At 42.4% G+C, this 21,424-nt stretch overlaps 3 protein-coding genes across 4 annotated transcripts; all 3 read left to right on the top strand.

The window, feature by feature from the left end:
* The first annotated feature begins 271 nt into the window (after positions 1-271).
* Positions 272-8,741, top strand: LOC135243249 (coiled-coil domain-containing protein 134-like). Its single transcript, XM_064314931.1, has 7 exons — positions 272-519; positions 3,295-3,428; positions 3,941-4,062; positions 5,101-5,185; positions 5,757-5,938; positions 6,184-6,255; positions 6,997-8,741. The coding sequence occupies exons 2-7, from the start codon at positions 3,323-3,325 to the stop codon at positions 7,120-7,122; spliced, it is 693 nt and encodes a 230-aa protein (XP_064171001.1). The 5' UTR covers positions 272-519; positions 3,295-3,322; the 3' UTR covers positions 7,123-8,741.
* Positions 8,742-9,433: 692 nt separating this feature from the next.
* Positions 9,434-14,889, top strand: LOC135243248 (GTPase IMAP family member 2-like). Of its 2 annotated transcripts, XM_064314929.1 has the most exons (5): positions 9,434-9,696; positions 9,867-10,013; positions 11,046-11,204; positions 12,722-12,904; positions 12,994-14,889. In XM_064314929.1, the coding sequence occupies exons 2-5, from the start codon at positions 9,878-9,880 to the stop codon at positions 13,800-13,802; spliced, it is 1,287 nt and encodes a 428-aa protein (XP_064170999.1). In that variant the 5' UTR covers positions 9,434-9,696; positions 9,867-9,877; the 3' UTR covers positions 13,803-14,889. The 2 variants fall into 2 exon arrangements, with proteins under 2 accessions (XP_064170999.1, XP_064171000.1); XM_064314930.1 differs by lacking the exons at positions 9,434-9,696; positions 9,867-10,013; positions 11,046-11,204 and adding an exon at positions 11,647-11,734.
* A 793-nt stretch (positions 14,890-15,682) lies between these two features.
* LOC135243345 (GTPase IMAP family member 8-like) lies at positions 15,683-20,342 on the top strand. Its single transcript, XM_064315100.1, has 3 exons — positions 15,683-15,924; positions 17,214-17,864; positions 17,972-20,342. Exons 1-3 carry the CDS (start codon positions 15,906-15,908, stop codon positions 18,961-18,963), a joined length of 1,662 nt encoding a protein of 553 aa, XP_064171170.1. The 5' UTR covers positions 15,683-15,905; the 3' UTR covers positions 18,964-20,342.
* The last annotated feature ends 1,082 nt before the right edge of the window (positions 20,343-21,424 follow it).

Below are 21,424 nucleotides of genomic sequence, written 5' to 3'. Positions count from 1 at the left end.
TGAACAAAACAATCACATTACAGAACCATCGACGTTATTCTAGTTTGGCGATCAAATTGCCTGTATTTTATCGTTATCTAAGTGTTAATGGCTGAGAACGTCACCACACACGTCCTCGAAGTGCAGTACTTAAATATGAAATACATCGATATTAAGCCACGAGGGACAATTAATCTACGTTAAATGTACCAGTTCGTCTTGTCTTTCTGGTAGAGGGAACAATTAGCGGCGCACCAAATCACGGAATTTTGTGTGCTGCTCAAACTCGTCCGTCTGGAAACCGCGTCACTTCGGTGAAATCGTTAGCTGTCATTCGTCCAAGCCAGCCAGTGTGATCGTGGCGCTGGCGGAGTGGAGGAACGAATAGGAAATGTAAATGATCGTTTTAAACGCAGAATCATCTCCAGAGAATTGTACCAATGCTCAAACACGCGGATGTGTCTTGTTTTAAGAGGCTTGGACGTTAGAGGGAAATCAGTTTTATAACTAACCATCTCGTCCTGTTGCTTTTATTGTAAGGTGAGTGAGCGGCTAGGGTGCATTTAGCGAACCAGCTAGCTAACTGACAGTCGCTGGCCAATTTGCTTTCTGCAAGCTGCATTTACATACAGATGCTCTGTGGAAATGAACGTTTCTGGCATAGCAGATTCGGCGGTTGGCTAGGTACGAGTCATTGAATAAGTCGTTTCTGTCTAGAAAGCTTTAGGATCCAAATGGTAAAATAGTCATTCTGATTATGTTTTCTCGCCGGGCGCTCTGCCAGTCTTGTGATCAATTTTGTGACAACGTGTCTCTAGTTTGTTACCTCAGTAATGTGACAACTGACTTAATAGCTGCGAAGATGCTCTATATTGACCATGTCCCCTCGGACTAAACTGCCATTGGTGCGGTAGAGGTGCGATGGAAGCAACCTAACCTAAACAAGTCGGGTAGGTTTTAGTGATGATTAAGAGGTTAGCTACTCACTTTGACGTGCTAGACATTTGTGTATATGTATTTCTACGGTGTTGCCTGTGTTCTTTTTATTTACGATGGGTGGTTTGAAGAATTCCTGTGAGACATTTACAGCAGTGGTAAAGAAATGTACATAATTAATAATTGCCCCGGTATTATTAATAGTAATTCAGAATGACCCTCCCGATCAGTGTTCATAACCACAGGAGGAGGGGGGAAAAACTAATTGCACCTCAAGCAGGCAGCTTTTCAGTTGTAAGTGATAAATTTAGAGTGTAGATCTTACATAGATTAAGTGTACTGTGCTCTGCATTTGGATTGCAAATACTTCCCTCAAGGGCACCAGAACAGATTTGCCACCCAGTGTGAGAGCCCGATTGCCCCACTTAGGGTACTAGTCCATGTTCAGTTTCTAGCAGTGCACTGATACAGTGCTGATGAAAGATTGCGCCTGCAGAAGAAGATTAGCCATACACGGCTTCTGGGTGGGGGGAGGGGGTTCGCATTGATTAATTCTCTGATAGACTCATCATTGTTGGGACAAGGTTTGTTACAGAAAACGTATGCCGTGCGTGTCTTAAACTCACTGTTTTAGATGCTCTGCATGAAATGATTGATCTGCTCCAGTCTATAACGCCCTACCTAGGGAACGACTGCATTGTCTGTCAGTTAGAAACACTTAAGTGCCATGAGCCAACCGGCGGAATTGCTGGGAGGCAGTTGGAATCCTTCCTCTTTTCAAAATGACATTCTCGTCTCAGAAAATGGGTCAGAGTTTCAGTGAAGTTGGGGGATATTCTTGTGGTTAAGAGACCGTTTAAAGAAGGATCACACTAATTTACGCTTATATTTAATTAGGGAAATGTTTTAATGCACTGTGTGGACGTGTTCACCGTTTTGAAAATCGCTCTCAATCAAACAGCCTTCTGCTGTCATTGGCCTGCCTCTGTTATCTCACATTTGAAACCAGACTGAAATCAGATGTTTGGTTTTATGTTAGAAGCAGAATCACACTCCTAGGAGGATTCTGGTTTCTGAGATTGAAGCTGGGCTGTGCTGTAGATTATAACCTAGAAATCAATTATAACCGAGAAATCTATATCCTCCTCCATTATGGAAGACCGTTTGACTCTGTAATATTATTTGCTAAATCTGTCTCATCCAAGAGTCTGATTATGATATCACGCAATGTAGACTTGATGTACTAACCAATGCATCGAGTGAACTATGTGCTGTCGTCAAACACCATGCTGGGCTCCAACCCAGTCATTTAAATTTGTTGTATTGGTTTCTAATTGGCCTTGATAAAGGATAGTTAATCCGGGACTGCGAAATATTGAAAACCTGCAATGGCTCGGCTTGCCTTAAACTGGGGGGTGGTTCAAGTCAAGAAATTTCACCGCCTGTTGAACTTTCACCTCCAGTTCTGTGCCCCCACCCCAAATGTTTTTGATCTGTGCCTGCTTACTTTATTGTCTTATAGTAAAGGGCAATTAAATATTAATCAGAAAGACTGTCCGTTTCCCCCAGAGTCTCCTCCCCCTTGCCCTCCCCTCTCCCCTCTGATGTTATTGTCGCTGGAGTCTGAACATACAGCATATCATAGAGTTGAGTGAGTCTAAATTATACATTGTATTTGTGTTTCAGAAACAGTGTCTTCCCCTCCAACTTCACTTTTGTTTTCTGTTAATGTTTTCTTAAATGCCAGCAGCATCAGAAATTCATCAGTGACAGAACTATTTTTGGTTCTTATTTGTCTTCTGTCTTTATTTCTGTTTTCACCGCAAAAGGGGTGTGGAGCTGAATCATGTAATGGGAGTCCTATACTCCTTCAGACAAGAGGAAAGTAGGGATAATTCTGGCTTTCTAAATAATAGTAGGCATAATAATAATATTCTCTTTCCTCATCTGTGTTCAAAATGCTTCACTCAAATGACAATAAAAAAGTACATGCAGTGCTAAAATCAGAGGAAGAACTTGAGGGTGAAGGAATGCAAAGATAAAATGAGCAAACTGATAGTAACTAAAAGCAAGCATATAAAATGGCTTTTTGATGGAGCTTTGGAGCCAACCCCTGACCTTCATGTTCAGGCAGGTCATTCCCGAGCCTGTAGAGGTGTTGGTGAAAGCTGAGGGTAGAATATTTCTTGTGCGGTAGGCTGGTTGATGTAGACATTGTTCCAGTGCTGTCTTTCCAGTACTGCTCTTCTGAGGCGAGTCAAAACCGGTAAGACAGCATCCCATGCATATAAGCTGCTGCACTGATTGAAGTTTCTACTGAGCGCACTTCCACTGAATTGCAGCCACCTCAGCACAACCTTTTCTCTGTGTGATTGGCAGATTTGCTCTCTGGCGCCTCCCCCTGGCCATGCTGTGTTTGTGCGCTGCGCTGCTGGTTTTGGCTGCTCCGGCCCTGTCCTCCTCTGCAGACCCGGAGACACACAGGCCCAGACATGACTCTAACCTGGAGATCTGTATCCTGTTACAGCCATGCTCATGGTGTGTGTGTGTGTGTGTGTGTGTGTGTGTGTGTGCATGCATGAGTTCACGTGTGTGTGCATATATGTTTGGTAACATGCATGTGTTTACCTGTGTTTGCATATGTGTTTCTGTGTCTGTGAATTTGTATGTATGTGTGTATGTATATGTGTTTCGGTGTATCTGTGTGTGTGTTTATATATATATATATGTGTGTGTGTGTGTGTGTGTTGTATATATATGTGTGTGTGTGTGTGTCTGTGATGTATATGTTAGTATATGTGTGTGTGTAGTGTACAGTGTGTATGAGGGTTTCGGTGTGTATCTGTGTGTGTGTGTGTGTACAGTGTGTATATCTGTGTGTGTGTGTGTGTGTGTGTGTGTGTATATATATGTGTGTGTGTGTATAGTGTGTATATCTGTGTGTGTGTGTGTACAGTGTGTATATCTGTGTGTGTGTGTGTGTGTGTGTGTGTGTACAGTGTGTTGCCCTTACCTCCCCTCTCAGACAAGCGTCTGTTGGAGACGAAGCGGAAGGACCAGCTGAATGCGCTGAAGAACCTGGTGGAGCTCAATGACATTAACCAGCAGCACAAGATCATTGACATCATGCTGAAGGGACTTTTTAAGGTGCAACATGCCTGCTCACATCTGTCTGTTCACTGTCCATTCACACCGTGCTCACATCCATCAGTCCACTGTTCGTTCACACTGCGCTCACATCTGTCTGTCCACTGTCCATTCACACTGTGTTCACATCCGTCTGTCCACTGTCCATTCACACAGCTCTCACATGCCTGGGCTCTCAGTTTGAAATACTCTGGTCAACCTCACCCAGTAAACATCACTGCTGTGTATCATTATTGTTTTTTACAAGAGCTAAGGACCCCCCTGTAGTGACGCAGTGTGCATCAGAGCTAGGCAGCCAGGCTGATTTAAACATCCCAAAGCAGGATGACATAATCTGTGTCTGTCAAATAAGCCAGGGCGTGATGCTATACTGCCAAAGGCTGTGCCCAAAAGGATGAAATTACTCGCTGGATTCTGGATGAATAAATTCATCACAAGGATAACACCACTTTGGCCATTTCTGCACAAGATTCAGTTTGTCTTCCAATGCAGTTCAAACTGTGTTTTGTTAAGTGTGTACAGTTTCAGGAAAAAAGCCAAAATTCCAGTTGGTTTTTTAGTCCCCACACGTCCGTGCAGAATTAATCCAGTTTGGCTTGAAAAGCCAAATATAGCAACTGTGCATCTCCAGGTTATCAGAACTGCGTCAGAGAACATTCAGAGCCACAGATGAACTAAGGGAACTGGGCATGCTCCCCTCCTCACACTACAGGGTGACAAGACAAACTCCTCACACACTCACCCACTCTGCTGAGCTCTCCTGCACCCACATTTACACACACATGCATGCACTCACATTTGCACATGCATGTACACACAAGAGCACACACATCTGTACACACATGCACGTACATCTGCACACGCATGTACACACGCATATCCGCACGTGCACACACGTACACAAACATGTGCATACACATCTGCACCAACATGTACACATGCCTGCATACACGTACGCACATGTATGCAGACGTGCACACACGTGCGCACTCACAGGCTCAGGTGTGTGTGCTGAGTGCTGTTTGGCCCCTCCCCCAGGTGCTGGAGGACTCCAGAGCGGTTCTCACTGCAGCCAACCTGCAGCCCGATGACCCTTTCCCCCGGGACGACAAAATCAAAGAAGGTCAGCCAGCCCTTCCCTGCTCCCTGCCTGCCCCCTTCCAGCCACTCCCTGCCCCCTTCTGTCCCCAGCTTTCACACACCGGGTCTGTCAACCAGCCCCCAACCTGATTTTTATCTCCCAGTTTCTCTCTGTTTTTCTGTTTCTGTGTTTTATATGTTATATATATATCACGTCAATAATGTAAACATACCTCGGTCCCTCTCTCTCCTTCCTTTTCTCTCCCTTGCTTCTGTCTGTCCCTCACGACCTCTTTCTCTCTGTCCCTCTTTTCCACACTCCTTCTCCCTCCCCCATCTCTCTCTCCCTCCCACCCTCTCATCTCTCTCTCTCCTTCTTTTCCACCCTCCTTCTCCCTCCCTTTCTATCTCTTTCTCCCTCCCACCCTCTCTCTCTCTCTCCCTCCCTCTTTTCCACCCTCCTTCTCTCACCCTCTCTCTCCCCTCCTCTCTCTCCACCCTCCCTCTCTCCCCTCCCCCTCCTTCTCTCACCCTCTCTCTCTCCCCCTCCCTCCCTCTCTCTCCCACCCTCTCTCACTCCCTCTCTCTCTCCATTCTTCCCTCCCTCTCTCCAGCGTACTCCCATGTGATAGAGAACACGGCGTTCTTCGGCGACGTGGCCCTGCGCTTCCCGCGCATCGTGCATCACTACTACGACCGCAACGCCGACTGGGGGGCCCTGCTGCGCTGGGGGCTGCGCTTCTGCAACCTGACGGGCGTCTTCGCCGGGGGCGCCCACCAGCACGTCCTCACGCTGGTTAGACTGCCGGGGTGGGGGCAGGGGCGGGCTTTGGGTACCCTACAGGGCTATTAGTCTTTATACCGCGGATGACAAAATTGATGGCAGCTTCTTTGAGAGCTCTGTTTGTCTCTCCCCACTCCCTGGGATTACGTGGCGTACCTTTTGCAACATTTTCTATCCCGTTTTTCTCTCTGTCTTTCTCTCACTCTCCTCTCCTCTCTCATTTACCCTTTTCCCTCGTCTCTCCTGTCCTGCCTCAGATGTCCCAGGAGTTGGGAATAACGGAGAAATCGCCCGACTTCATCAACCCGTACCGCACTGAGCGAGACGACGTGAGTGCCAGTGGGAGCGTGCTCAGAGAGAGCAGGGCTCTGGTCCTCAGTGAGGGCCGCAGTCTCGCTGTGACCCTGTGCAATCAAAATCAGCCCCAGAATTCGAATCATCCTCTTTTTGTAACCGATTTAATTAATTTGATTAATTTTTGTAGCCAACAACCACCAGCAGAAATCTAATTATATGATGCATAAAGGGCCAAATAAATACAAATACTATGATACTACACCTGTTTTACTTAGTTGAGATTTTAAGTGAGTATTCTTATCTTGAAAGAAATAATGTTCTTATACTGCCCTCTACTGGAGGATTTGGTACTGACCATTAGGAGGTAATTAATATACTATTTATATTTTAACCAACCAGCGGCACTACTGTTTAGCAGACTACCAGTCTATCTTGAAGTAAACATCCATACAGAGTGTACTTGCTGTGCCAGAGCTCCAGCTTTTGTTCTTAGAAATTACATGCAGTGAAATATCTTCGTGTTCATACATCAAAAATAAATATGCATCTTTATCTTACGGCTTAATGAACATCTAAAATGCAAGACAAAAAAAGTGTTATTTGATGAAACGGGGGGGCCTTTTGTTTGCTCTGCTGGGAGCTCGACTGGTGACAAATCAGAGAAAAACTTCACTTTGATTCTTCCTCTTGCCACCTCCTCTTTGCTGCCCTGCCCCTCGCTGCCCTGCCCCACCCCTGCCTGTCCTGCCCCACCCCTCCCTCCCCCACCTCAGGTGCTGCACACTGTAGAAGCCTTCCAGAAAGTCCTGAGGGAAGAAGAGAAGAGGAGGAGGAAGGAGGAGAAGAGGAAAGAGATCAGGAAGGGCCCGCGCATATCCCGCTCTCGCACCGAGCTCTAGCGCCCTGACGCTCGGGGGGGGGGGTCCAGGAGCGGGAGGGGCAGGGGGGCAGCTGGGGAAAGAAGATTGGGTCCGCTTGTGATGCTCTGTACCCCAAGTCCTGTGGTGAACCAGGGGATTGTGGGATATGGAGGAATAAGTGTGGCAGTAGGGGATTGTGGGATATGGAGAAGTAAGGTTGGCAGCAGCAGTGGGCTTTGAAACATGAGAGAACGGCTATGAGAAATGGGAGAGTGAGGGACAGCAGCAGCATTCTGGATGGGGCAGGAGGGAAGGGGAAGGAACATGGGTCTGAGAGTCACAGGAAGCCTCTTCAGTCTGGTCCTTTCAGGTTTGAGGTCATGTCCTTGTTGGGGGGGGGTTAGGGTTAGGGTTGGGTGGGGCATAAAATACAGAGAACCAGGTTGAAGCAGAAAGAGAGCAAATATACAAGTATGACTGTGTTGTATTTTTCTGTGGTAGATACACAAAAAACACAAAGTTTGGCCAGAGAGTCTGACCGAGACTAGTTTTCTATTAGTTTGGGGGTGTACTTCTCTTGATTTTAAAAACAAACAGAAAAGCAATTATATGGTTTGTTAAATTGTAACTAGACTTAATACTTTTTTTGTTCATGATACAGGTTGAGTGCTTCTCTTAAGTTTTAGGCTCTTCAGTTTGTGTACAAACGGTACGTGAAGCTGTCCTCTTTATTTCCATCATTGTGGGTTTTTTTTTGTCTTCTTTCCTTTTTAATTCTGTTACTTTCATGCTTGTATCGTCTGGTCTTATCAGAAATGTTTTCAGATTATATAACCCCATTTTATACTGTGCATTTTATTATTTTGCCCACAACTTTCACTGATGCTGACCTTAGATCAGCCCTAAGCCACCAAACTTTTTCACACGTTACTGGCTTCAGGCATGCTGCACACTGATCCAGGATCTGTGTTTGGGAGCAAGGAGTGGAGCTGAGCATTGGGTCTATGCAGGTTCACATGATGGCCCTTGATTTGGTCATTTCTCTTCTGCTGTTGTTCTTATGTTATGATTTAACATCTTTTGATATTATTACAGGTTTTGTGTTGTTTTTTCACATAATTAACTCTGTGAATCATAAATTCTGTATATACTGTATACTGTACAGCCCAATTATTGCTACATATTATTTAGGATAGGATTAAATGGGTATAAAGCCCGCTAATTACATACCTGGTGCTACATTACCAGCATTTAAATCTTTAAGCAGGCAAAATGGTAGCACAGTGCTTAGAGTTCAGTTATCAGTGGGTCTGGATTTGTGTGGAGTTCATTTGTGACACTCATTGCTCAGGTTGTGTTTGCAATATGTTTTTATTTTGTTTGTTTTGAATTGTGTGCGCTTTTTATTATTATTATTATTATTATTATTATTATTATTATTTGGAACTATTCATAGGGACTTTTATGGATTACTAAAACAAACATTCTATCAGCAGAGTAAGTCAGGGTTGATAAAAAAACGATTACCACGTGGATATGTTTTGTAAATTTGACTGTTATATAAATACATTGAATAAATATGTATATTTGTGGAGTGTCCTGTTACTTAATAGCAGGGAAAATATATATTAATAAATCTTTAATGATATTATGATGAACATTTTCCTTGTTATTTAATTTAGTCCAGTTTAAGAATGTAAATAAGCCAGTTTCTGTTCCTCACAGTATAAGTGGCAGATGGAGAGGATTCCTGACCATATTACCATAACAGTCCTAGTGGCTGCATTGTAAGGGCTGTTGTCTTTCAGTGAACCTGAACACTGTCCTGCGTATAGCAGTCAGCACACACCAGGATACGCAGATTCTCTGGAATACTCTTACAGACTGAGAAATACTGACCACACACTCTTCTCAGTCACTCACCAAACTTCACGTGCACCTCACAGAATGTGTCACGCAGATGATGCTTTGTACATTGTGTCGCGCGTGCACAACCTTACAAACACATTCCTTACAAAAGTGCTCACTCCCACACATGGGCAACTTTAAGACCACCACTTCACACAAAAAAAATCACATCCATTTTTTTTCATTCCAGAAAATGTCAAATATTAATTCAGCTTGTAAACTAGGTTTGTTTACAGTTACTTGTCTGAGAGTTTTATTTATTAATATATTAGATATTTCATCAAAATACTGTGTATTAATATGCATATACATAGAGTATTAGATATGCACAATGCACATGAGATAAAAATTGAAGTACTCACAATATGCATGTAAATGGCCAGTTTGCATTAGAGATGAAATCCCTGTTTAGAGGAACAGCTTTGGTATTACAACATGAAATCACCACAGAATAAGGAAGCTCTTCTCAGAGAGGTATGTATAAAGACATTCAGAGAATGAATAGGATAAAGTGGTCACATGACCCAATGTTTATTACAGAACACTCAGACCAATCAGCCCACAGGCAGAGCTAGATGTATCCTGTGGGTGGAGCTTTGTGGAAATAAATAGGGAAAAATATTTGCACTAGGAAGTAGGAGTTGGTGGACCTCACTGAAGACAAATCGGTTGCCACCCAAACATACACAAAAGCAAGATTTGAATGTAATTGAAAAAAATTGGTGCTTTAGCCAGAGACTTAATCATTTTTAATAACTTCTTGAAATGTGTGTTAATTGAACGTGTCTGTTATTCAAAATGTAAAAGAGAGGATCGGTTGACTAAGGCTGAAAATCATTCCTGCTCTGTTTATTAACATTTTTGTTCTCACTCAGACCTGGGCAGAATGTCAGGCCAGAACTACACCCCAGCACTATTCTGCCCCAGTCAACCGCCAGCCTTATACCAGCCAATGGCAAATTCTACAAGCCTGCTGAATGCCACAGGGACTTCATGGTTTCTGCAAGGAAACACCGTGTTTGGTGAGTTTTGCTTTTTCTGACACAATAATTTGACCATTGACAGGCTTACTGTTAATCATGTCATTCTGGATATTCTGTACACTGCAAGTGATTTATTTAAATCTAGCCACCCATTCTTCAGCTGGAAAATTGAATATTCTACATGCAAAACATGCAGCTGGTGTCCGTGTTCATAACACTTCTGTCACTGACGATAGGGTGTGGAGGCCAGAAAAATTTGTTGATTGGTTGAACTGATAAAATAAAATAATATATATAAAAATATTAAATACATTTATCATAGGGACTGTTGCTCTCTGTGAGTAAAAATGAGCTGTAACTAGTTTCTCCTTCCCCCACTCATTGTTTATTGTGGGGTGCTTTTTTAACTGGTCTGGCCAGTCCTGTACACTAAAAAAACATTAGATTAACTTGAAGGGGAATTCCTCCATAGAAGGAAATTTTCCTTGAAGAAGGGTAGTTGTTCTCCTGAGTAACATGAGCTCTCAGCCAGCTCTCTACCTGACGAAGGCATTAAGCCAGGCAAGGAGAAATGTATGGTGGACGTCATTGACATTCCCTCATACAAGCACTGTACGGATATGCATTCCAATAGATTATCTGACAAAATTATCAAGTTTGTCTCTTGTTCATTCATTGCCATTTTTCGTTGCTTTTCTCTACAGTGAAATTACCTGCTTGACTTGTCATTTTAGTGGAATAAAGACAGAAGTAGCCTTAATAAATCAATTTGCAAATATCACCAGTTCTACTGTCAGTTAAAAACAAAATGATTTCGATGTAGGGTTGTTCACACAATCTAAAAGGTTTGGGTCAGTTACCTCAATTCACACTGTCATTCCACCACAAGCATAACGTTAAATGTTTTCAGTAAATAGTTGTCAAGTCTCTGTGTTGTTCTTTTTAAAACACATGCTTCTGATGCTTGAGTAGTCATCTAAAGCATATGCCTGTTACTCAAAATATAAAAGAGAATCTGTTGACTATAAGGCTGTCCTGCTCTGTGGTATTAACATTGTTCTTCTGACACAGACGTAGGTAGAATCTCAGGCCAGAACTACACCTCAGCACTTACCTGCCCCAATCAACTGCCAGCCTCATATCTGCCAATGGCAAATTCTGTAAGCCCACTGGATGCCACAGGGACTTCATGCCTCCTGCCAAGAGATGCAGGCAGCCAGACTGTGTTTGGTGAGTGTTTAGTTTTCTGGCGTTAATCTCAGCACTGACGGACTTACCGTTAATCATGTCGTCCTCTGAATTATGTACTCTGTGTGTGGTTCCCTTAAAGCTTGCTTCAGCTTCATCAGCTAAAAAACACTGAATATTCTACATGCGAAACATGCCGCTGGTGTGCATGTTCATAATGCTTCTGACACTGATTACGGGGTGCTGAGTGCAGAAGTTTTGTTGAAGTTGTGAGTACGGTGTATCTGTCAGAATGGTTGAACTGAGAGATCTTATATAAATATATATGTATTGTGATGTCAGGAAGGAAATTTGAACACTGTCCACATGGGGGCAGTGTCGACCCAACACCCAGGTATGGCAACTGCTGTAACTTGTTGTAATTATTACAGCTGCTGCCCATTACCTAATCATTGGGTCTTATAAAAGAGGCTGAGGCTTTTTTTTTCTTTGCCTGTGAAGGGTGCTGTTGTCCATTTTCTTCCTGTTTGAAGGTTTTGGTTTTTTTCTGTTCTTGTTCTTAATGAAAGGTGGTAAGCCAACCTTTCCTTTGGATTTTGTTTGTCAGTTTGCTAACACCGCATCTCAATATGTATATACTGTATATGATAGTGGTAACCAACCCTGTTCCTGGAGGTCTGCCGTCCTGAAGGTTTTTATTTCAACCCTAACAAAGCACACCTCATTCAACAGCTATGATCTTGCTGAGCTGCTATTTAGTAGAATCCAAATTAGGGATGAAATGAGAACCTTCAGGATGGTAGATCTCCAGGAACAGGGTTGGGTACCACTGCTGTATAATACAAATATTAATTATGTTTACAGGAACTGCATCTCTCTGAGCAAGCCCTGGTTCTTTTTGTCATTTATCTCACTGTGGGGAGTTTTTTTTTTCTTTAACTGGTCAGGCCAGTTCTGTACCCAGGTCAAAAGTTTGATGTTTTAAACTGATTAATTTAAGCTTTGACAGCGCATGCAGGTAGAAATACATGCCAATAGCATGAGCTAAATACTATACAGCTAACAGGAGCTTAACCCCCCTGCAGATGTGCATAACTTCATATCTTTATGCATATAAAATAAAAAACATTTAAGTGTAAAATATTGCATCAAAATATATATTATATATGCATAAAAAAGAAAACCTGCATATGCAATACTGTGAACTGATTGGTCAGTCACGCCCTCAGGAAAACAGTTTTATTAGTGATTAGCGCTGGCTCATCCTCCCTATCTGCCACTAGCAGTGGTCCCACCTTCAGAGTGTCAGGGGGTTGTGTGGTTGTGGGGGAGACAGTGCTTCCATACAAGCAGTAGCAGACCTTTATAGTCTTCTAAACTGTTAGCATATTTTACCTACCTGGATAACATATTCAACCAACCAGACAAAATATCCGGAGTGACATGAAGCGGTAAAGAAGCACTACAAAAGCAGGTGGGGTAGAGCTTGAGCTAAACATTCTCTTCATTAAGAACTTCTCCTCTCCTCTCCTCTCCTCTTCTTATAACATTTTTTTTAGAAACTATGCAAACAAGACCGTCCTTGAGTCTGAATTATTCCTCTGCCACTCCTAATCCTCTTCCTTCTGAGGAAAGAAGCACGTCTTCTATCAGCAGTGATTTAAATCCATCAATCTGCAGACAAAGAATTGGAAGAGACCGGAAGCCACAAGAGAAACCCCCCTTATCCAATTCCTATGCGCGTAAGTGGGCTCTTTCAGTCTGATGATGATGATGATGATTTATTATGTTAGTGTGCATTATAATCTTATGATGCCAATCGCTTTCACAGATCTAGCAAATCAGTCGAAGCCCACTGCTTCTTCACAACCACAGCTGAGGATGGTGCTGCTGGGGGAGAAAGGGGTGGGGAAGAGTTCCTCTGGGAACACCATCCTGGGACGGGCGGCATTTGGAACCGAGTCCACCTTCATCTCCCGCACCGAGATTCAAACTGGAGAGGAGGCTGGGAGAAGGCTGTCTGTGATCGAGTCCCCCGCTGTGTTCGCCACAGAAACCTCCGCCTTCGGCGACCGGCACGAGATCAGGTGGTGTAAGGATCTGTGTGCGCCAGGGCCACACGTTTTTCTGCTGGTGGTGAGGTTGGACAAGCACGGCAAGAAGGAGAGAGGCGCATGCGAGCAGATACAGGAGGCCTTCGGGCAGCAAGCCCTGGGGTACACCATGGTCTTGTTCACGCATGGAGACCTGCTAGGGGGGCGGCCCGCCGAGGAGCACCTTAGAGAGAGCCTGGAGCTGGTGGGAGAATGTGGTGGCGGCCATCACGTCTTCAACAACAAGGCCAGCGACGACCGTGCCCAGGTCACCGAGCTGCTGCGGAAGATTGACAGAATGGTGCTAGAGAATGGGGGGGAGGGCTACTGTAATGTGTTAGAGAATGGGAGGGGCTTCAACGATATGTCAGCACAAGTCAAAACTGACTGGCTGGATAGGCTAGATAGGCTGGATGATAGGCTGGAATTAGCTCGCCGAAACGGGATGGACAATGAGGGCCTTACAGCTTTTCCACAAGTTTTTGCTGTATTTCTGGCATTAGTGCTGGTGTTTGTAGTGGGGGTATTGTGGAAAAAATTCGGATAGGTAAGTCTAACCACCCCAGTTAAGGAAAAATTAAAATGTACTATATCGCTCCTCTTCCCTCTGGGATGTCAATCACTTTTCTGATGCTAAATTGAGACAGGACAGAAATCATGCTGCTGCACCAAAATCCTGCCTCTCTGCCACTGAATTCTGTCTTGCCATTGATGACATCTCGGTTGTTTCATAAACCAAAATCCGCAATCTTGGAGTAATATTTGATCTTCGCAGCTCACATTAACTATCACAAAAACTGCATTCTTCCGCCTTTGTAACATTGCTCACCTTCTCCCATCTCCCAACCTCACTGAAACTCTCATAAATGATTTCATTTCCACCCACTTAGATTGCTGCAATGTCCTTTTCACCGGGCTCCCACCCAAACATCTCCATTAATAATGACATGTCCAGAACTCTGCTGACAGGGTACTCACACATACCAAAAAAATCAACTCGCATAACCTCTGTTCTCTATCAATTACATTGGTTACATCACACATACATTATAAACTGCTCACCATCACATTCAAAGCACTTCATAGGTCTTTATGCCTTTTACCTCTCTGAATTACTCTTTCTCTCTACTCCCACTTGAACACTTAGGTCCTCTAGCACTGGTCTGCTTGTGGTCCCTATACCAGTTTATCCACCTCTAGAGACCTTTCAATGCCATGGCCCCCAAGCTTTGGAATGCCCTCCTTCAACTCCTCTGTGTAATAGCATTTCCTCATTCAGATTTCAACTAAAAACATGTCTTTTCATGCAACACTACTTCCTTCACAATACACCCTCTCCCCACCACTGGCTTTTCTGCTTTGCTGCTCATAATAATGCTGTTGTTGTATTTACATTTATATGTATAATTTAAAAAAAATCTTTGTATGTATATGTATGTATCTGTATTGTTAGAGATTAGGGTTAGGGGTAAGGTTTAGAAAAATAATATTTCAAAAATTTTCAAATTATTTTATTGTAGTTAAGCAGGTTTTCTAAATCTTTGAGAGGAAAGAAGATGATTTTGTTGGCCTTTTCAACATGGTTGTAATGTACCTCCCGTTCCAAACTCTCCATAAACTTCAATTGATTTCCAGGACTCAGAAATATTTTCACATACCTCCCATTCTCTGTTACCTCATGAACAGGCTTACATTACAAACTGCCCACCATGACCATCAAAGTTCTTCATGGTTAGAGTTAGGGGTATCTGAGCACATCATTCCATATTTTGAGATAAAAACACTGACAACCAGTGATTTACTTTTAATTTATTTTACATAAAAAGCATGTTGGTGTCTTGATAATGACATTTATAACGGAGAACCGTTTACACTTTGTAAACAACTCCAGAAAACCTGTTAGTATGTGGGTTCACTTTCTTGATCCCGGATGTCATATATATGCATGTCTATGATGGCAAAGCTCATATTTCGGTAGCCCAGTCATTTATATGAGCTGAGATCCGCGCTACATTTTTTTAAATGCCAATTGATTACTTCTTTGTATCCCTGTATGAAAGGGTTTAAGAATTTGTTGGTGTGTTGGTATAATTAGCTCAGCCAGGGTAATGGTAGAAACAAAAACTGTATACGTTGCATACATAGCTAAATGTTCAGATTTCTTAAATAAACCTAATTGATAATAAAACCATACAAGTTACCACAATAAAAATGAACAAGACATGAATAATACTCCATCTTCGTTGTAAAAGTAAAAAAAGTGTTTATTTTCAAAGCGTATATGATTTCGTTGACAATATAGCCTATGTGCAGAAAAAAGACTATACAGTTGAAATAAATATGCTTGATAAAACAGAATAAAGGTACCCCCCCCCCCCCCCCCCCCGCTTGGGCATGCTTACTCAGCGGACGTAATCATTGCGAAAATGAAACTACAAATGTCACGAGCGTCGACATGAAATGTTGAGCGGCATAAGATTAACTGATTTTCATTTTTATTTTTTAATTTAATTAACATTTGTATTGCAAAACGAAGTTGTCTTTCTTTGTAACTTTACTAATTTTCTATTTTATTTATTTACTATGATTCAGAAGTTTGGTTTTTAGTAATATCTCGTTTTTTAAAGTAGTCTGTAAGGAGGAACATAAAATGGCTGTGGCTTTATCGGGTGAGTTTCATGACTGCTTTGTTAAAATACGGATTAATGTTTAATGCGGTAATTCAGATTTGCTTTGTTTTTAAGGAAATAACTTTTTGCCATGTCGATGACGGTATTTTCTCAAGAGTTGACCTAACGTTATTTTTTTGACTGCGAGGCTGTGTCCAAGCGCCGTTAAAATACGTCCTTACTCGGCACCGAGAGATTTCAAACCCAAAATCATTTTAAGTAGTATCTGAGCATTAAAGTGCAATATGTCTTATTACATTTGTCACGTTCTTGTTATTCAGATATTGCACTATTCAGATAGTGCTTTGTGACATGGTGCATTATCCTGCTGGAAGTATCCATTTGAAAAAAGGGTAGACTGTGGTTATAAAGGGATGCACAGTTATGATGTGGCTTTCGGATGATGCTCTTGGTTGTGAGGGGCCTAATGTGTACCCAAAAAACATTCCCCACACCATGACACCACCACCAGCCTGCACCGTTGACAGAAGGCAGGATGGGTCCATGCTGTCTATGCCAAATTCTGACCTAATCATCGGCATGTTGCGGCAAAAATCAATTTTCGCAGCAGAAATCGATTTTCTCCGGACCAGGCAATGTTTTTCCAATCTTCAGTCATCCAGTTTTTGTGATCACATGCCCACTATAGCCTCATCATCCAGTTCTAAGTGGAGTGGAATAAGGTGTGGTTCTTCGGTGGCCCATCTGCTTCAAGATACAATCCATTGGGCATTAAGAGATTCCCTTCTGCACAGCACACCGCTGTTGTAAAAACAATTGGCCTTTCTGTTAACTTGAACAAGTCTGCCCATTCTCCCCTGACCTCTCACGTTAACAAGGTGTTTTCGGCCACAAAACTGCCACTCACTGGTTGTTTTTTGTTTATTGCACCATTCTCTGTACACTCTAGGGACTGTAGTATGTAAAAAAGCCCAGAAGTGCAGCTGTATCTGAGATGCTGGAACTGCCATGTCTGACACCAGCAATCATACCATGATCGAAGTTGATTTGAGATTATGCATCTTGCACATTCTGATGTTTGGTCGAACAAAAAATGAAACCTCTTCACCATGTTTGCATACTTTATATATTGAGCTGCTTTAACGAACAGGTGCATCTAATAAAGTGGCCAGTGAGTGTAGATTACATTTAATTAACAGCTCATTTAATTGACATTTAGATTATAAAACAAGACGAGCATGCACATCATGGTCCCCAAAACCAGACTTGGGACATACTCAGCTGAAATGATGAAATCTTTCATTGCGTTTCTCTGTATGGTGTGTTAGGTGAAGGCCAAGCTCTCTCTCCCTCACCGCCGATGAGGATATTGCTGCTTGGGAAGAGCGGGTCTGGGAAGAGTGCATCGGGAAACAGCATTCTGGGAAGGAAGCAGTTCCAGACAGCCAGACGCAAAGAGAAACACGTGACAAAGGAATGTGAGTCCAGTACAACCGAGACTGGCAGGTGGCAGGTGTGTGTGATTGACACTCCAGACCTGCTCGACCCACAGGTTAGCAAGGAAGAGGTTATTGCCCAAAGAAAAACGATTGTCTCTCTCTCTGAACCTGGCCTCCATGCCTTTCTCTTGGTTATCCCCATCGGTGATGATGTGGCAAATGAGCAGGAGGTGCTGGAGTTTATACGGGAGATTTCTGGGGAAGGCGCTCTGGCGTACACCATGGTGCTCTTCACTCAAAGAGGTGACCTGGATGACGAAGAGAGCATCGAAGATTACATCCAAGACCAAGGGGAAGAGTTACAGCGGCTTGTTTTGGACTGTGGGGGCAGGACACATGTGTTTGACAACAAAAACAGTCAAATCATTGGCAGCCAGGTGTCAGATTTGCTAAATAAGATTGATGCTATGGTGAAAGAAAATGGAGGAAAACTCTGCATGCTGAGAACTAAAGGAGACAGCATGAAGAACCTGATTAATTGTAAGGTCATTTTTTAAAATCTATTTTTTATTCTTAATAAAGATTATTGCCTTTTTTTGTTTGCTTTTGTAACCAGGTCAAAATTCTTATGCTCTTTTGTTATTCAGTTTCAGAAGCAACTGCAGCTGGAGTAATATCCGATGCTGGGGACCAACCTTGTGGAAAAGGAGTGCAACTCAGGCTGGTGCTTCTAGGAAAAACCGGGTCAGGAAAGAGTGCTTGTGGGAATACCATTCTTGGTAGAAAATTATTTCAGTCTGATGTTAGTTCTGCTTCACAGACTGCAAATTGTGAGCTGAAAGATGGAATTAGGGCTGGTAAACAAATTGCTGTGGTCGACACCCCAGGGCTGTTCGATACCAAGCTGTCCAATGAGCAGGTTCTTAAGGAGACCTGTAGATGCATTGGCCTGGCCTCCCCTGGGCCACACGCTTTCCTTCTGGTGATAAAGTTAGGGCGTTTCACACCAGAAGAGAGAAGCACAGTTGCAGAGATTAGGAACGCATTTGGAAAAGATGCTGAAAAATATACAATGGTTCTCTTCACACACAAAGAAAAACTTGGTGGTAAAACTATTGAGCAGTTCATCCAAACAGGTGATGATGATCTCAGAAAACTCGTTGAAGAATGTGGAAATAGGTACCACTGTTTAGACAACAGTTCACCTCTAAATTATAGCCAGGTTAAAGATCTACTGACAAAAGTACACATCATGGTGTCTGCCAATGGGGGCAGCTGCTATAGTACTGACATGTTCCGGAGGGTTGAGGCTGTAATTCGTGAAATCCAGGAGGAGAAAATGAAAGAGAAAATCAAGCAGCTAGAAAAATTGCACAAAACTGCAAACAAAACAGAGTGGCAAAATATTTATTCACAGTTATTATCAGAATCACGAAACGAGGCGGTGAAAATTTGGTTTTCTGACAGAGTTATCCTGGCATGTGCAAAGTTCTGTAATAAAATAACAGTCACCCCTGAGGAAGCGGAAGATGCCTTACGGACGGCAGAGGAGCAGGGTATCAGTCGAAGAGAAGCGCTGATTTTGGTCATTAAAGCCTCATGCACATTGGCCAGAACTAAAATGTGCAGTACTCAATAGAACCGTCATGGATATGACATGTCTCCTTGAGATTTCCTCATTACATTTTCTGCCATATGTACTAGTGTGTAAATGTTTGAAGTGGTTAACTTTGCTTTCAGACACTTGGATAGTTCAGCTAGTACATCAAAATACAGCCCTCACTTCATGAAATTACATGACATTACATTACAATCATTTGGCTGATGCCCTCTCCAGAGCAACCTACAGTAGAGGAGAAATTTAGTGTTACTCTCACAAATAAAAAACTGGTATCACCAAGAAGGCACAAAGGCCCATTATTAATCCATCCATCCCTTATTTATACCCACATATCCTATGGGCACTGTCTTCAGTTAGCCTACCTGCATGTCTTTGGACTGAGGGAGGAAACCGGAGGACACCGGGAGAACATGCAAACTCCACACAGAAAGACCCAGGGCAGATTCAAACCCCTTCTTGCTGTGAGGCGACAGTGCCACCCACTGCACCACCGTGCTGCCCCCATTTATAATCACTAAGTGTAATATTTATCTAGAAAACAACAACTTGTATTTTAACAAGGTGTGATTAGACAAACAACCTCTCTTACGCAGCCATACCTCTAACATTATCCGAGAGGAAAAATAAAGAAAGAAAAGGTCTAAAGGGGTCAAGGGAGTCTTGGTGTAATCTGAAGAGATGAGTCTTCAGTCTGTCTGAACACGGGCATTATTTCTGCTGTTCTAAATGTAGTTGGAAGCTAATTAAGATAAATACAAATGATTATACTCCGAAAGGTGTCATTACAGAAAAAAAAATATCCTTGCCCACTGTTTAACTACAGTAATATGTAATTTTGAAAGGTGTTCAACACTGGAAAGGTTACACATGAACTATATGGCCACATCTTTCACTACCATGTATAAAGTTTCTTTTCACTGAATATTTTACTGATGAAATGCTATGTCAATAGTGCTATTGTGCAACCGCGGTGTGAGGTATGTTGATTGTGCTTGAAATATGCTTCATTGTGTAATTCTAGCATGAGTTCTTCATAGTAACGTACATCAATGATTCCCTGGTAAAAAGCTTGGTGGAACTCATTAATGGTGTTGTTTGATACCTTCTGAAGAAATATCATTTGAATTGTGTATATTTGAAATTAAATGTTTTATGTCTGTTTTTATGTTTTTGTAACAATATATCAAAAATACATGAAAAAAGTTGGCATGGCAATTTCATTGAATTTAATTTAATTTAGATAAATAAATAATTTCATTTAATTGAACATCATGCAATTTATCATATGATATAATTCAGCTATTGCAAATTTACTGGTTCAACATTGACAGAGGAAGGGGGTGGTATGTTTGTATATTTTGGTGATTTATTGGTTAGTGAAACTGCCTTCGGGGGTTCAGGTGGTGCATAGTTCTGGTTCTGTTGGAGCAGTATCACTTTCCCAAGGGGAGTGTGTGGGGACAGCGGTGATCTTTTTTAGCTCGCTTCCCTGCTCTGGTGCTACGCAGCTCTTTCACTGAGAACGGCTGCTGGCCAGTCAGCCTCTTTGCCGTATGTACGATCCGCTACAGTCTGTCCTTTGTGCAGACGGACGATGGGCTGAACCACACAGTTATAGATGAAATGAGGATGCACTCAAGGATGGATAAAAAAAAACCAGGGTCAGGACCGGTCTGGAGACATTTAGTTTCCGCGGCTGACGCTGAAAGAACATTCCCTGATGGGCTTTTTTGATAATGGTGGTAGTGATCGATTCAACAACTGAATTTGAATTCATCAGCCATTCTTATTTCAATTCAAAACTGACTGTCATGGTTATGTCTTTTTGTTCCTATTTTTCCTTTTTGGGCCACCAGTTGGCGGCACTTCTCAGGTTTCATATTTCTGTTCATTCCCTCATTGGTTTCACCTGTGTTAATTGTATTATTGTTGGTGGCGAGTTTGTGATTTTGCCTCTTTGTTTGTTCCTGAGTTTTTTTGTATTAAATTCTTTTTGTATATTTACCCTTTCAGTTTTGTGAGTTTTTCCCACTCTGCGTTTGGGTCCATTTCCCCGAAAATCCTGACACTGACACTGAGCTATACACCAGCTTTTCACTCACAAATAGTATGACAACTGTTTGCATAGAATGTACAATTACAGGGGGTTTGGCACTGGTCACCTGGGGACCATATTTATTGTGTAATTAAAATTATATTTATGTTCTAAATGAGATGTGTTACTGCTTAGTGGACTGCCAATCAAGTGCACTTAAAGTTAATATTCATACAAAATGGACACCCTGTGTCAGACCCCCAGTAATCATTTTTGTTTATGACACATTTTAGAGCAAAAGAAAATTGCTCCCACTGGAATATTTGTGTCTGACATCTGTATTTCTACAACACCAGTTGTACTGGCTTCTACTGTTATTCTGTGAGCTGTAGATTATGTTCAATATTACAATAAAATCTCAGTGCACTTTTGGCTATATCATTG

The sequence above is a fragment of the Anguilla rostrata genome, chromosome 17 (assembly GCF_018555375.3).
Source record: "Anguilla rostrata isolate EN2019 chromosome 17, ASM1855537v3, whole genome shotgun sequence".
Lineage (NCBI taxonomy): Eukaryota > Metazoa > Chordata > Actinopteri > Anguilliformes > Anguillidae > Anguilla > Anguilla rostrata.
Note: the sequence above shows the minus strand (reverse complement) of the source record. Positions and strands in the feature narration are given on the sequence as shown.